This window comes from Cebus imitator, unplaced genomic scaffold (assembly GCF_001604975.1).
Source record: "Cebus imitator isolate Cc_AM_T3 unplaced genomic scaffold, Cebus_imitator-1.0 Scaffold57, whole genome shotgun sequence".
NCBI classification, from domain to species: Eukaryota; Metazoa; Chordata; class Mammalia; order Primates; family Cebidae; genus Cebus; species Cebus imitator.
Window position 1 is genome coordinate 3,721,932 of NW_016107372.1, and position 12,985 is coordinate 3,734,916.

At 42.5% G+C, this 12,985-nt stretch overlaps 1 protein-coding gene across 1 annotated transcript in view; it reads left to right on the forward strand.

Annotated features, from left to right (window-relative positions):
- SLC19A3 (solute carrier family 19 member 3) overlaps positions 1-12,985 on the forward strand; it is a 30,588-nt gene that overhangs the window by 5,260 nt on the left and 12,343 nt on the right. The window contains exon 2 of the mRNA XM_037738768.1: positions 12,282-12,437. Within this exon, the coding sequence (XP_037594696.1) occupies positions 12,284-12,437 (154 nt within the window). The 5' untranslated portion in view covers positions 12,282-12,283. The remainder of the gene's footprint in view (positions 1-12,281; positions 12,438-12,985) is intronic.

Here is a 12,985-nt window from a genome sequence, read left to right on the forward strand (position 1 = left end):
TTGGTGACGGAGCCTTGCTCTGTTGCCAGGCTGGAATCTCGGTTCACTGCAACCTCCACCTCCTGGGTTCAAGCAATTCTCCTGCCTTAGCCTCCTGAGTAGCTGGAACTACAGGCATGCGCCACGACACCCAGCTAATTTTGGATTTCACCATGTTGACCAGGATGGTCTTGATCTTTTGACCTCCTGATCCATCCTCCTTGACCTCCCAAAGTGCTGGGATCACAGGCGTGAGCCACCATGCCTGACCTAGTATTTTATTTCTTACAGTTATGGAGGCTGCGAAGTTCAAGGTTGAGGGGGCACATTGGTGAGAGCCTTCTTCCTGGTATGGACTGTAAAGAATTCCAAGAAGGCACAGGCATCACATGGTCCAAGGGCTAAGGCTGCTAGCTCAGGGCTTTCTCTTAGAAAGTCACAAGTTCCCCTCCCATAATAGCTCATTAATCCATTAACCTTTGACTCCATTAATTCATGAATGGGCTAATCCATTCATAAGCACAGAGCGCTTATGATCGAATCCCTTCTGAAAAGCCCCACCTCTTTTTTTTATTTTTTTACAATAGGGTCTCACTCTCCAGCCCAACTTGGAATGCAGTGGTGCAATCATGGCTTACTGCAGCCTTGACACCCTGGGCTCAAGGATCCTCCTGCCTCAGTTTCTCAGTAGCTTGGACTACAGGCATGCACCACCATGTCCAGCGAATTTACTTAATTTTTTTGCAGAACTGTGTTCTTGCTATCTTGACCAGTCTGATCTTGAACTCCTGGCCTCGAGCAATCTTTTTGCCTCAGCCTAAGTTCTGGGATTATAGGTGAGAGCCACTGCACCAGGCCTGGTATTAAGATTCAACATGAGTTTTGAAGGGGACAGATATTCAAACCATAGCAGTATGGTTTACAAACAAGCAAATGTATAATGTAAGTGTATAATATTAATACATGAGTTTGGACAAATGTTTGTAACCATCACCACGATCAAGGTGTAGAATGTTTTGGTCACCCTGGAAAGGGAAGTTCCCCTGTGTTCTACTGCCATCACTTTCTTCCCTACCCCACACCACAGGCAACCGCTGATCCAATTTCCATCACTACAGATGAGTTTTGCATATCTTAGGGCTTCATATGTTAATGAAGTCATGCATTTTTGTATCTGGATTCTTTAGCACAGCAATTTTTTTTTTTTAATATTCATTCAAGTATGTGCAATAGTTCACTCCTTTTTATTCTTAATTAGTATTGGTTGCCAAAATTTACCATTGTTTATTCATTCCTTGTTTAATGGACATTTAGTTGCCTCTCATTTTTTCACTAATGGTATTATATGAGCATTCTTGGATAGACTGCCAAATGATTTTCCAAAGGGTTGATACCATTTTACATTCCTATGAGCAATGTGTATGGATTCACTTGCTCTAAATCTTTGCCAACATTTGGTACGCTGGCCTTTTTAGCCATTCTAGTGCTAGTTTTTTCTCATAGTGTTAACTTAGGATTTCTGATGACTTACATTGAGTATCTTTGCATGTGCTCTTGGCCAACCACATGTTTTGCAAAGTATTTAAATCTTTTGTTCATCTATTCTTATGGAGTTGCAGGGGTTCTTTATATTTTGGAGACAAATATTTTTTCTGATACTGGTATTATGACTGTTTTCTCTTAAGTCTATGGCTTCCCTTTCTAATTTATTTGCTTTACTATTTTTTTTTTTTTTTTTTTGGTATTTTTTTTGTACGGACAAAAAAATGTTGTCCAGGCTGGTCTTAAACTCCCAGGCTCAAGTGATCCTCCTGCCTCAGCTCCCAAAGTGCTGGGATTACAGTCAAGAGTCACTGCACCTGGTCCCTTTTCAGTTTCTTAACAGTACCTCCTGATAAGCAGATGTGCTTTTTTTCTTTTCACGGAGTTCCGCTCTATCACCCAGGCTGGAGTGCAGTGGCATGATCTCGGCTCACTGCAACCTCTGCCTCCCAGGTTCAAGCCATTCTCCTGCCTCAGCCTGCTGAGTAGCTAGGACTATAGGTGCCCGCCACCATGCCCGGCTAATTTTTGTATTTTTAGTAGACACAGGGTTTCACCATGTTGGTCAGGCTGGTCTCGGAACTCCTGACCTCATGATCCACCCGCCTCTGCCTGCCAAAGTGCTGGGATTACGGGATTACAGGAGTGAACCACCATGCCTGGCTAATGTGACTTTTTTTTCTTTTTTGAGACAGAGTTTCCTTCTGTCACCCAGGCTAGAGTGCAGTAGTGCAATCCTCACTGCAACCTCCACTTCCTGAGTTCAAGCAATTCTGCCTCGGCCTCCCAGGTAGCTGGGATTATAGGCTTGCGCCACCACACCTGACTAATTTTGGTAATTTTAGTAGAGATGGGGTTTCACCATGTTGGCCAGGCTGGTCTCAAACTCCTGACCTCAAGCAATCCACCCACCTCAGCCTCCCAAATTGCTGGGATCACAGGTGTGAGCCACAGGGCCTTGTGTCTTTTCCATCCAGTTTCTTAACAGTACCTCCTGATCGCCAGATGTGGCTTTTTGAAGAAATCCACTTTATCATTTTTTTTTTCTTTTAAGATTCTTTTTATCATTTCAAATGTGTGCCAGTTCCTAGGTCACGAAGATCTGTTTCCTTCTGAATGGCATGCTGTGGTGTTAGTATTTGTTATGTGAAATTAGTTTTTGTATGTAGAGTGAGGAATTGATCAATAAGATGCATTTCAAATAAGATGAAATTACAGCCAGAATACAATAGCTCCCTAGAAGTTGGTGGAATCACCTTCCAATTTTTTATTTTATTTTATTTTATTTTATTTTATTTTATTTTATTTTATTTTTTGAGACAGAGTCTTGCTCTGTCACCCAGGCTGGAGTGCAATGGCATGGTCTCAGCTCACTGCAACCTCTGCCTCCCAGGTTGGAGCAATTCTCCTGCGTTAGCCTCCCAAGGAGCTGGGACTACAGGCGCGAGCCACCACGCCCAGCTAATTTTTGTATTTTTAGTAGAGATGGGGGTTTCACTATGTTGGCCAAGCTGGTCTCGAACTCCTGACCTTGTGATCCACCCGCCTCTCGACCTCCCAAAGTGCTGAGATTACAGGCGTCAGCCACCGTGCCCAACTACATTTTGTGATTTCTATAAGCATGAAGTAGTTTTGACTGTTTGGGACCTGGCATAAACGGAATCTTTATGGTTATGTCCTTTTTGTGTCTAGATTCTTGTATGCAGGATAATGTTTGAGACTGGTTTATTTTCTTCCACATATCAGTGATTTTTTTTCAAATTATCTTTTTATTTTAATCTGTTTTCTGTTGCTTATAACAATACCTGAATGTGAGAAATTTATAAAGAAAATGGCTTGCTTTCTTTCTTTTTTTTTTTTTTTTTTTTTTTTTTTTTTTTTNTATTAGAGACAGGGTTTCATCATGTTGGCCAGGCTGGTCTCAAACTCCTGACCGAGGTGATCCATCTGTCTTGGCATCCCAAACTGCTGGGATTACAGGCTTGAGTCACCATGCCTGGCCACCACTCTCTGACTGCAGCGAGCCCCTGGCATCCTTTCCCTACGTCTTCCTTCAGGGCCATCTTGCCGTGACTTAGGCTGACCGCAGCCCTTTGCTTTATTTGAACGTTTTACTCAAAGTTATATTCTCTTCTATTTCAGTAATAAGTAGATTAAAAGGCATAATTAGTTGATCTATTCTGATATCAGCTAAAAGCAAATATTTTTGTTTTTGGTAATCAGACTTTGAGTTTGCTTCTGTCTAGGGAGGAGCTTGACTCCTAGCAGTGTTGAAAGGCTGAAAGGTGGGCTTTTTGGAAAATGTAACTGTGATATAACCTAAAATGTATTTAGTCTTTAAGCTAAAACTTTTGAGAATTCCTGAGTGATAGGTGTCTTTTTATTCATAATGAGCCTCTTTGATAATGTTTATGCTAATAAGATAGCTTAGAGTGGAGTCCCTAGATGGCCTAAAAACTTGGGGGGAGGGAGCTAAAGATCATGCTCTGTAAAACTCCTTTTTTTTTTTTTTTTTTTTTTTTTTTTAGAGAGATGGGGTCTTTATGTTGCCCAGGCTGGTCTTAAACTGGCTAATTTTTAGACTTTTAGTATAGACAGAATTTCTGCCATGTTGACCAAGCTGGTCTCAAACTCTTGACTTCAAGTGATCCACCCGTCTCACTTGAGTGCTGGGATTACAGACATGAGCCACCAAACCCAGACTTATTTAGTGTTTTTGTAGAGATGGCATCTGGCAAAAATATAATTACCAATTTATTGCTCTTCTGTTTGAAATAAGTGTTTTACTGTAGTAAAGGTCTATCCTATTGTGAAAATCAGTCTAGCCCATTTCTCAGATGACTGCCCTCTCTGAGATGGCTGGAATGATTAGTAGAAAGAAGTGGGCAGGAAGTAGGAGGAGAGTGGGGATTCTCGATCAGGGGTCCCGTGGCCTGTTAGGAACGGGCCACACAGCAGGTGAGCGGCTGGCAACCAAGCATTAGCACCTAAGCTCGGTCTGCTGCCAGATCAGTGGTGGCATCAGATTCTCCTAGAACTGTGAATGTGAGGGATCTAGGTGAGCTCCTTGTGAGAATCTCATGCCCGATGATCTGAGACCGAACGCTTTCATCCCAAAACCATTCCCCCAACTCCTCCCCCATTTTTTCATGGAAAAATTGTCTTCCATGAAACGGGACCCTGGTTCCAAGAAGGTCGGGAACCACTATTGTAGATAATGTCCTTTCAAATTACTGGCATCTGGGTTCATTCTGGCAGTATCATCTGAACAAACATGGACCAAGACTTGATCAAGGGATTTCTTTCCACTCACTCAGCATCTTGTGCTTCCCCAGGTTGTCGGCTGTGGGAAACTTGCATAACCAGGTTGGAGGGAGTTACTTGCTTGCACCTGGCTGCTACCTCAGGGAGCCCCACAGCTCTGAATGCTTTGTCTGTGGGAGAATTCCATGCTTGGGTGGGCAAGTGGGTGTGTATGGGTGGAGGAATCTGACCAAATAAGGCTTCTCCTTAGCTAGAAAATCACCCTGGCTTCAGGAAGCCCACCAGTGCATGTCAGCTTCTGCAGTTCTTTTTTGTTTGATTGTGTGTTTTTGGTTTTTTTTTTTTTTTTTTTGAGACGGAGGAGCCTCTGTCACCCAGGCTGGAGTGCATTTGTGCAATCGGCTCACTGCAACCACCGCCTCCCAGATTCAAGCGATTCTTGTGCCTCAGCCTCCTAAAAAGCTGGTATTACAGGTGCCCACCACCACACCTGGGCTAACCTTTCTATTTTTAGTAGAGACAGGGGTTTCACCATGTTGGCCAGGCTGGTCTCGAACTCCTGACCTCAAGTCACCCACCCGCCTCGACCTCCCAAAGTGCTGGGATTAGAGGTGTGAGGCAAAGTGCCCAGCCTAGGTTTCTGTAGTTCTTGCTTTTTAATAGTTGCTTATCCTACAAAAATGGAAAATATACTTGGAAATATTTGAGAATATAGGAATTTTAAGTATGTACACTTAGATACAAACAACCCACAGATTAAGAAATAGGGCATTATCCGTGTCTGAAATTTAGATGAGGTCCAAATTAGCTTAGGTCCAGTATGATTCCCCAACGCATATACAAACAATACTTGAACATTGGTGTGTGTACAACTATGGAAAGAGCTTAATCTGCACAATGACTCTTTGAGTTAAGGCTCACTGAAGGAAATACAGCAGCGGACCCAGGAGATATGAGTTCCAGCCTTCATTTGTAACTCACTCCAAAAAGGATCCTGGCAATGAAGTAATTTTTTTGTTTCCCACTAAAAACAAATAAACAAAACCCTTAATTTTTCTGTACCACAGAATTAGAATGACAAATGAACTTATCTTGTAGTCACTAGAAGAAAATTGAGAGTTTCAGAGATAGTATCAAAAATCAGCTGGACACTTAACAATCAATTGTTAAAGCATTTGTCTATGAAGGAAGGGTGGCTTGCAGCCAGTTGGAAAGTTTTGGGTTTTGGGGGTTTTTTTGTTGTTGTTGTTTTGTTTTGTTTTTGTTTTGTTTTTAATAGAGACAGGGTCTCACTATGTTGTCCAGGCTGGTCTCAAACTCCTGGGCTCAAGCAATCCTCCCACCTCAGCCTCCCAAAGTGCTGGGATTATAGGCATGAGCCAATGTGCCTGGCTGCCAGGTGGAAAGAACTATTTAAGGAGATGATTAAAAGTGGAAAAGCCAATAACATGGTAATAATTAAAATAAAAAAAGAAAGAAAAAAATTGAACTCTGATACCAAGAGACTACAAGCATGAAATAGATTGCAGTAAAAGAAATTTTGCAAACGTATAATAGGTTGCAAGGTAGATAAAAACAAAAATCATGAGAAGCCATTTCTGCCAAATTCATTCATAGTCAAAATACAAGTAAACTTTAAATTTTATGGGAGATTAAAAAAAGAAACCTAAGAGCATTTTCAAATGAAGTAGGATTAGGTATGCTAGCAAGATTTATTTTTCAAATGGCTTTGGCACTCCACACACCCCAAAAAAGGGGAGGCAGCAGCAAGCAGTGTGGCCTTATGTGGAATATGCTGCAATGGGCTCAAAGCAGAGATTCAGGCTGGGTGTGGTGGCTCACATCTGTAATCCTGGGCTTTGGGAGGCCAAGGTGGTTGGATCACTCAAGGTCAGGAGTTCGAGACCAGCCTGGCCAACATGGTGAAATCCCGTCTCTACTAAAAATACAAAAAATTAACCTGGTATGGTGGCGGGTACCTGTAATCTCAACTACTCGGGAGGCTGAAGCAGGAGAATCATTTGAACCCGGGAGGTGGAGGTTGTAGTGAGCTGAGATCATACCACTGCACTCAAACCTGGTGACAGAGGGAGACTCTGTCTCCAAAAAAAAAAAATAGACATTGAGAGAAGCTGGAGCCGAACAGTAGAGAAGTGAAGCATCCCTGGTGGGAGAGCTGTGGCTTTTTTCACAACATGAAAAATAATTATTTTTATTATTTTTAAAAATTGTTTTATTATTTTTATATCTTTTAAGAACAGGGTCTTGCTCTATTGCCCAGGCTGGAGTGCAGAGGCACCATCTCATCTCACTGCAACCTCTGCGTTCCAGTCTCCAGCGATCCTCCCCTCTCAGCCTTCCAGGTAGCTGTATTACAGGCACGCATCGCTCGCTATGCGTGGCTAATTTTTGTATTTTATGTAGAGACGGGGTTTCACCATGTTGCTCAGGCTAGTTTCGAACTCCTGAGCTCAAATAATCCACCTGCCTTGGCCTCCCAAAGTAGTAGCATTACAGGCATGAGCCACTGCGCCTGGGCAAAAAATAATCACTTTCCTAGCAGCAAAAGGAGAAAAGAGCACATCAATTCCACGGCAACTGAAGGGGCTACTTGCCATGCAAAGCTGTTGGCTCATTCAAAGTCAAAGGTGCTGGCTGGATCAGCGCCTCTGTGTATCCCTACAGTGTCCATGACCGTTTTGTTCACGGCCCACGTGGTGTGCTGCAACAGAGTCAGGGGGCAGGTGCACTCTGGTCTGCTGTGCAGGTGGAGCAGGGAGACTGTGACCTGCCCAGGATCACTGTGGCTCCGGAGTGGAGCCAAGGCCAAAGCTCAGGGTTCACCTCCCCCATCTGCTGTTGCAGCTAACGCTGTGCCGCTGCAAACTCTCCTGTTTGTCCAAGGCCACCAAGGAAAGGTCTATTGTGGATTTAGCTGCTCTGAGTCTCTGCTAAAAGGAGCAGCTGATGAATTCACCCTTCCTTTTTACTTCGGCATCTTCACTGCGTGTTTCAAATCATGAGAGCCTGATAGGCTGACTTTTGTTTGGCAAATGTGCCTTTTTCTGTTGTTGTTATTAACACAGTCATTCTCTGTTGCCCAGGCTGGAGTGCAGTGGCGTGATCTCGACTCACTGCAACCTCCACCTCCTGGGTTCAAGCGATTCTCCTGCCTCAGCCACCCAACTAGTGAGATTACAGGTGCTCGCCACCATGCCTGGCTAATTTTTGTGTTATTAGTAAAGATGGGGTTTCACTATGTTGGCCAGGGTGGTCTTGAACTCCTGACTTCAGGTGATCCACCGACCTCAGCCTCTCAAAGCACTGGGATTACAGGCACGAGCCACTACACCCAGCCTTTTTAAATGTTTTAATCTACTGCTTATATGGTGTTCTTATACCTTTTTAAAAAGTGATGAAGCTTATAATAATGGGTGAGGATTACTGCTACAGGAGCAACTTTTAAAAGGATTATCTTGTGATTTGGCATGCACAGAAAATGAAGGGGAAAGGTAAACATCTGGCTTTCACAGGTATGAACTCAGAAAATCAAGTCAATTTATGTCCTCACCTTAGAAGCAATGGAAGCAAAGGGAAGTTTAGAGCGCTTTTTAGAGGCAGATAATATTATGAGGTCAAAATGGAATGATAAATGGAAAAATTACCCAAACAATGGTTTATTCTAGAATAATACTTTGTTGTGGAGGATGTGATCCTCCCAGACAACACAGGTGGGACATGTGTTCATAATTAGTCCTGTTTTTCCCTCTGCAATTTTTTTGTCGACAGGGTCTCACTCTGTAGCCCAAGCTGGAGTGCAGCAGCATGATCATAGCTCACTGCAGCCTCGAACTCCTGGCCTAAAATGATCCTCTCACCTCAGCCTCCCAAGTAGCTAGGATTACATGCATGCTCCACCACAGCAAGCTAAATCTTTGTTTGTTTTTCATTAACTTTTATTTTAAGTTCTGGGGTACATATGCAGGGTCTGCAGGTTTGTTATATAGGTAAATGTTTGGCATGGTGGTTTGCTGCACAAATCAAGTCATCACCTAGGTACAAGCCAAGCATTCATTAGCTATTCTCCGCCCCTCCGCCCCTTGTTCCCTTGACAGATCCCAGAGCGTGCTGTTTGCCTCCATGTATCGATGTGTTCTCATCATTCAGTTCCCACTGGCCAAATTGTGGAGAAAAAGGAATGCTTTTATATTGTTGATAGGAATGTCAATTAGTTCAACCATGTGGAAGACAGTGTGGCAATTCCTCAAAGATCTAGAAGCAGAAATACCATTTGACCCAGCAATCCCATTACTGGGTATATACCCCCAAAATATAAATCATTCTATTATAAAGATACATGAATGTGTATGTCCTTTTTGTTTTTTCTTTTAAGAGATAGAGCCTCATTTTGTTGTCTAGGCTGGTCTTGAACACCTGATCTCAAGCAATCGTCCTCCGTTGGCCTCCCAAAGTGTTGGGGTTACAGGCATGAGCCACTGAGACCAGTCTTCCTCTACAATTTCTAACTTAGTGCTGTGTCCCATAGTAAGATAGTGGACATTATGATCACCTATTTGTATTTATATGTTGCTGACCCACACAGAAGTTTCAGAAAAAAAGCTTAGCCTTTCTCTGCAATGCATTCTGATAGTTAACATTTTTTGTACCATTAAAACAATCCTGTAATTCAGCACTTTGGGAGGCTGAGGCAGGCAGAACACCTGAGGTCAAAAGTTCAAGACCAGCCTGGTCAACATGGCGAAACCCTGTTACTACTAAAAACACACAAATCAGCTGGGCATGGTGGGTCCCAGCTACTCCGGAGGCTGAGGCAGGAGAATCACTTGAACCCAGGAAGCAGAGGTTGCAGTGAGCCGAGATTGCACCACTGCACACCAGCCTGGGCGACAGAGTAAGACTCCATTTCAGAATAATAATAATCATCATCATCATCATCCTGTTTGCAACCCCATACTAATTTCCTTGACACAATAATATGAAAATCACTATTTAAAAATAAACTGAAATTGGATTTTTTTTTTTTTTTTTTTGAGACTGGGTCTCACTCTCGCCCCGGCTGGAGTGAAGTGGTGCAATCACGGTTCATTGCCACCTTGATCTCCTGGCCTCAAGTGACACTCCTGCCTCAGCCTCCCAAAGCACTGGGCACCATGCTCGGTTTATCATGTAAATTTTAAGGATATAGCCAGGCTCTCTCAGCAGAGCATAGGAGGAAAGATAGCTGAGCTTGGAATTAGGAAAACTGAGGCCAAGTCTAGGCTCTGACGTTTGTTAAAGGTGAAAACCAGCACAAATCTCACTACCTCTAGCCCTCCATCTCCCCATCTGTCCAGTGACAGCCATACCACCTCTCTATGCCTCACAGAATGCTCGAAGAAAAATTAAATCATTTTCCAAATGTAAAAATTATTTTAAAAGATTGCATAAGTAATTCAATTATCATAGTCCTGGTCATAAATGGCAAAGCACTTGCAGAGTTGAGGATCTTTCTGCCCTTAAGGGATGAAGCTAGGAAGTGAGATGAAGTACTCAGGAAAAGCAGACAGCGTTTACATTTGTTCCCAGTGGTGAGGCGTGACTCACACACTTCCTTCTGTAAGATTGCCTTCCCTAACTTCTGGATTCTTGCCTGTACCTGACACTTCTCTCTTTCCACACTTATCCTTCTTCAAGTAGGCTATAGTTCCTTGTTTATTCAATTCATTCAGCATCTTCCTTGAACGCTATGTATCAGGTGCTATGCTAGGCACTTAAGACAAAGCAGTGAAGCAGGCCACCTGCTCTGCCCTCCTGGGCTTGTGCTTTAATAGGGCGTGTACTATGTAAATTTTTTTCTGCTCGACCTTCACGACTAAATCGATTTGGACAGCAGTATTAGAACCATAGAAACAAAGAGATAGATAACCCAGCAGGCTTTTAGCAGCCTGGGGATCAACATGGCATAATCCTAGGTCTCAGATGCATGGAGAAGATGATGACCTGGATGTAGTGAACAAATCCATGGTCAGCAAAGATGGAGAGGATACTCTGGATGTAGAGCCAGCAGATGCCACCCCAGCAAGACCACTCTTCAGAATATGACCAAGCCTCAGTCATTTCCCATCCAGGACAGCCATCCTAGAAGATGGTTAACAACAAAGAAATCGCCAGCAAACTTAGCGGCATTCCAGGAAGAAGAAAAAGCCCTGTTTTCTGGGCTGAGGGAGCAGGTGAACAGTCACTCTAATTTGCCTTTGGCAAAATTTTCACATCGTCGGCATTACTCACGATTGCAGTAATCCTGGTTTCAAAATCTGATTACTCTTACCTCTCTGCTGCTTGATCAAGGGCTTTGTTGACATAAACAGCATTTACCCTGTAAAACTTAACAGAGGAATTATGCAGCTGTCTGGGGTCACCTTGGGAAAGAGTAGGGGGAGTGGCAAGCCGCAATGATGTCACCCAGTAGGTCCTTCCTACCTTCCAACCCCTTCTTACCTTTCCCACCCACTGGATTCCTGGAATTCCACCCAGGTGACTTGCTATTCTGAAATGAGAATGCTTTTCCCACTCTCTGCTTTCAAACTGTAATTGACCCTAAAAGCTCTATTTATGAAACCATAATCTTTAGTATGAATGTGTTTATAAATACACATGTTTTCCCTCACTGTGGTTGTCATTAGGTTAATGCCAGCAGCTGAGGGGCCTACAGAATGAGGGATAGTGGAGTGGGTAAAAGGTTCCTGATGGGAGTAAAGAGACCTGGATTCAGATCTTGATCATCTGGTTTGAAGCCAGTGTTTGCGTATCTTGGCTCTTCCATATGCTCCTCTGAGAATGTGGGGAAATATCTGTTTTACAATTATTATGTAGATTTAAGGAGATAGTATGAAGAAAAGCATCATACAGCAAATTAGTTTTCTTCCTATAAATTATCTGAGAGAAATTAACCACATGCAGGACCCTCAAAAACCTCTAAGAGTTACAACAAGGTAAAGCTTGAGCTGAAATGTGGAGGAATTAGTGAATTTTCCATGCACATGATAATTCACATAAGAAGGCAAGATGTTTTCAAATATAGCCACCATCAAATGGTTGTTGGGTTTGTTTTTTGTTTATTGTTCCTGTGCAGTGATAAATGAGATCCTCTATTGAGCTTTATTTCTAAAGCTTGAATTTCAAGCCATTTCCTCACTTGAGGTCAGGAGTTCAAGACCAGCCTGGCCAACATAGTGAAACCCCATCTCTACTAAAAATAAAAAATTATCAGGCTTGGTGGTGGGCACCTGTAATCCCAGCTACTTGGGAGGCTGAGGCAGGAGAATCGCTTGAGCCCGGGAAGTGGAGGTTGCAGTGAGCCGAGATCGCACCACTGCACTCCAGCTTGGACAACAGAGTGAGACTTTGTTTAACAACAACAGTTAGCTTTTCATCGCATGGGAGATGCTAAAAAGAATAAACATCACTTAATTTTCTCTTTGTTTCCATTTGATCAGCCATGGATTGTTATAAAACTTCACCAAGCAATTCATGGATTTACCCCACTGTGATCCTCTGCGTATTTGGTTTTTTCTCCATGATGAGACCCTCAGAACCATTTCTTATCCCATATTTATCTGGACCAGATAAAAACCTGACCAGTGCAGAGGTAAGTTAACATATATACATATCTTAATGTGTGTGTGTGTGTTTTAATTTTATAGGACTTGAACAAGGATACAGGGCTTCACTCAACTTGAAATAAGATGAATACATTGAGCTTAATGAGCCTGATTTTTATAATATTTGTCATATAATAGAACTTTTCAAACTATTTCCCCTTCATACTTGCAAAAAATTGCAGCCAAAACACATTACATGTGCTATCAGATTTTTAATTTGCATAGAGTTCTAACATTTGTGTTAATGATAAGAACCTTTCAGGTTTCCATTGATTCTATGATACTAATTCTAAAACAGCATCACTGTCAGGCACAGGATTTAGATCTAAATAAACTCACAGGCTGCTAATAAACAGGATCTCATAAAGAACTGTGGTATTTCTTTATGACACCATTGACCAGTAGCAGGTGAGCCATTAACAGCTTTATCTCCCAGCCCCTGCCTCCTTCTCCGGAATGCCAGATTCTCTTACTTAAAAAATCAATGTCTTTCTTTTTTCTTTTTCTTTCTTTCTTTTTTTTTTTTTTTTTTTTTTTTT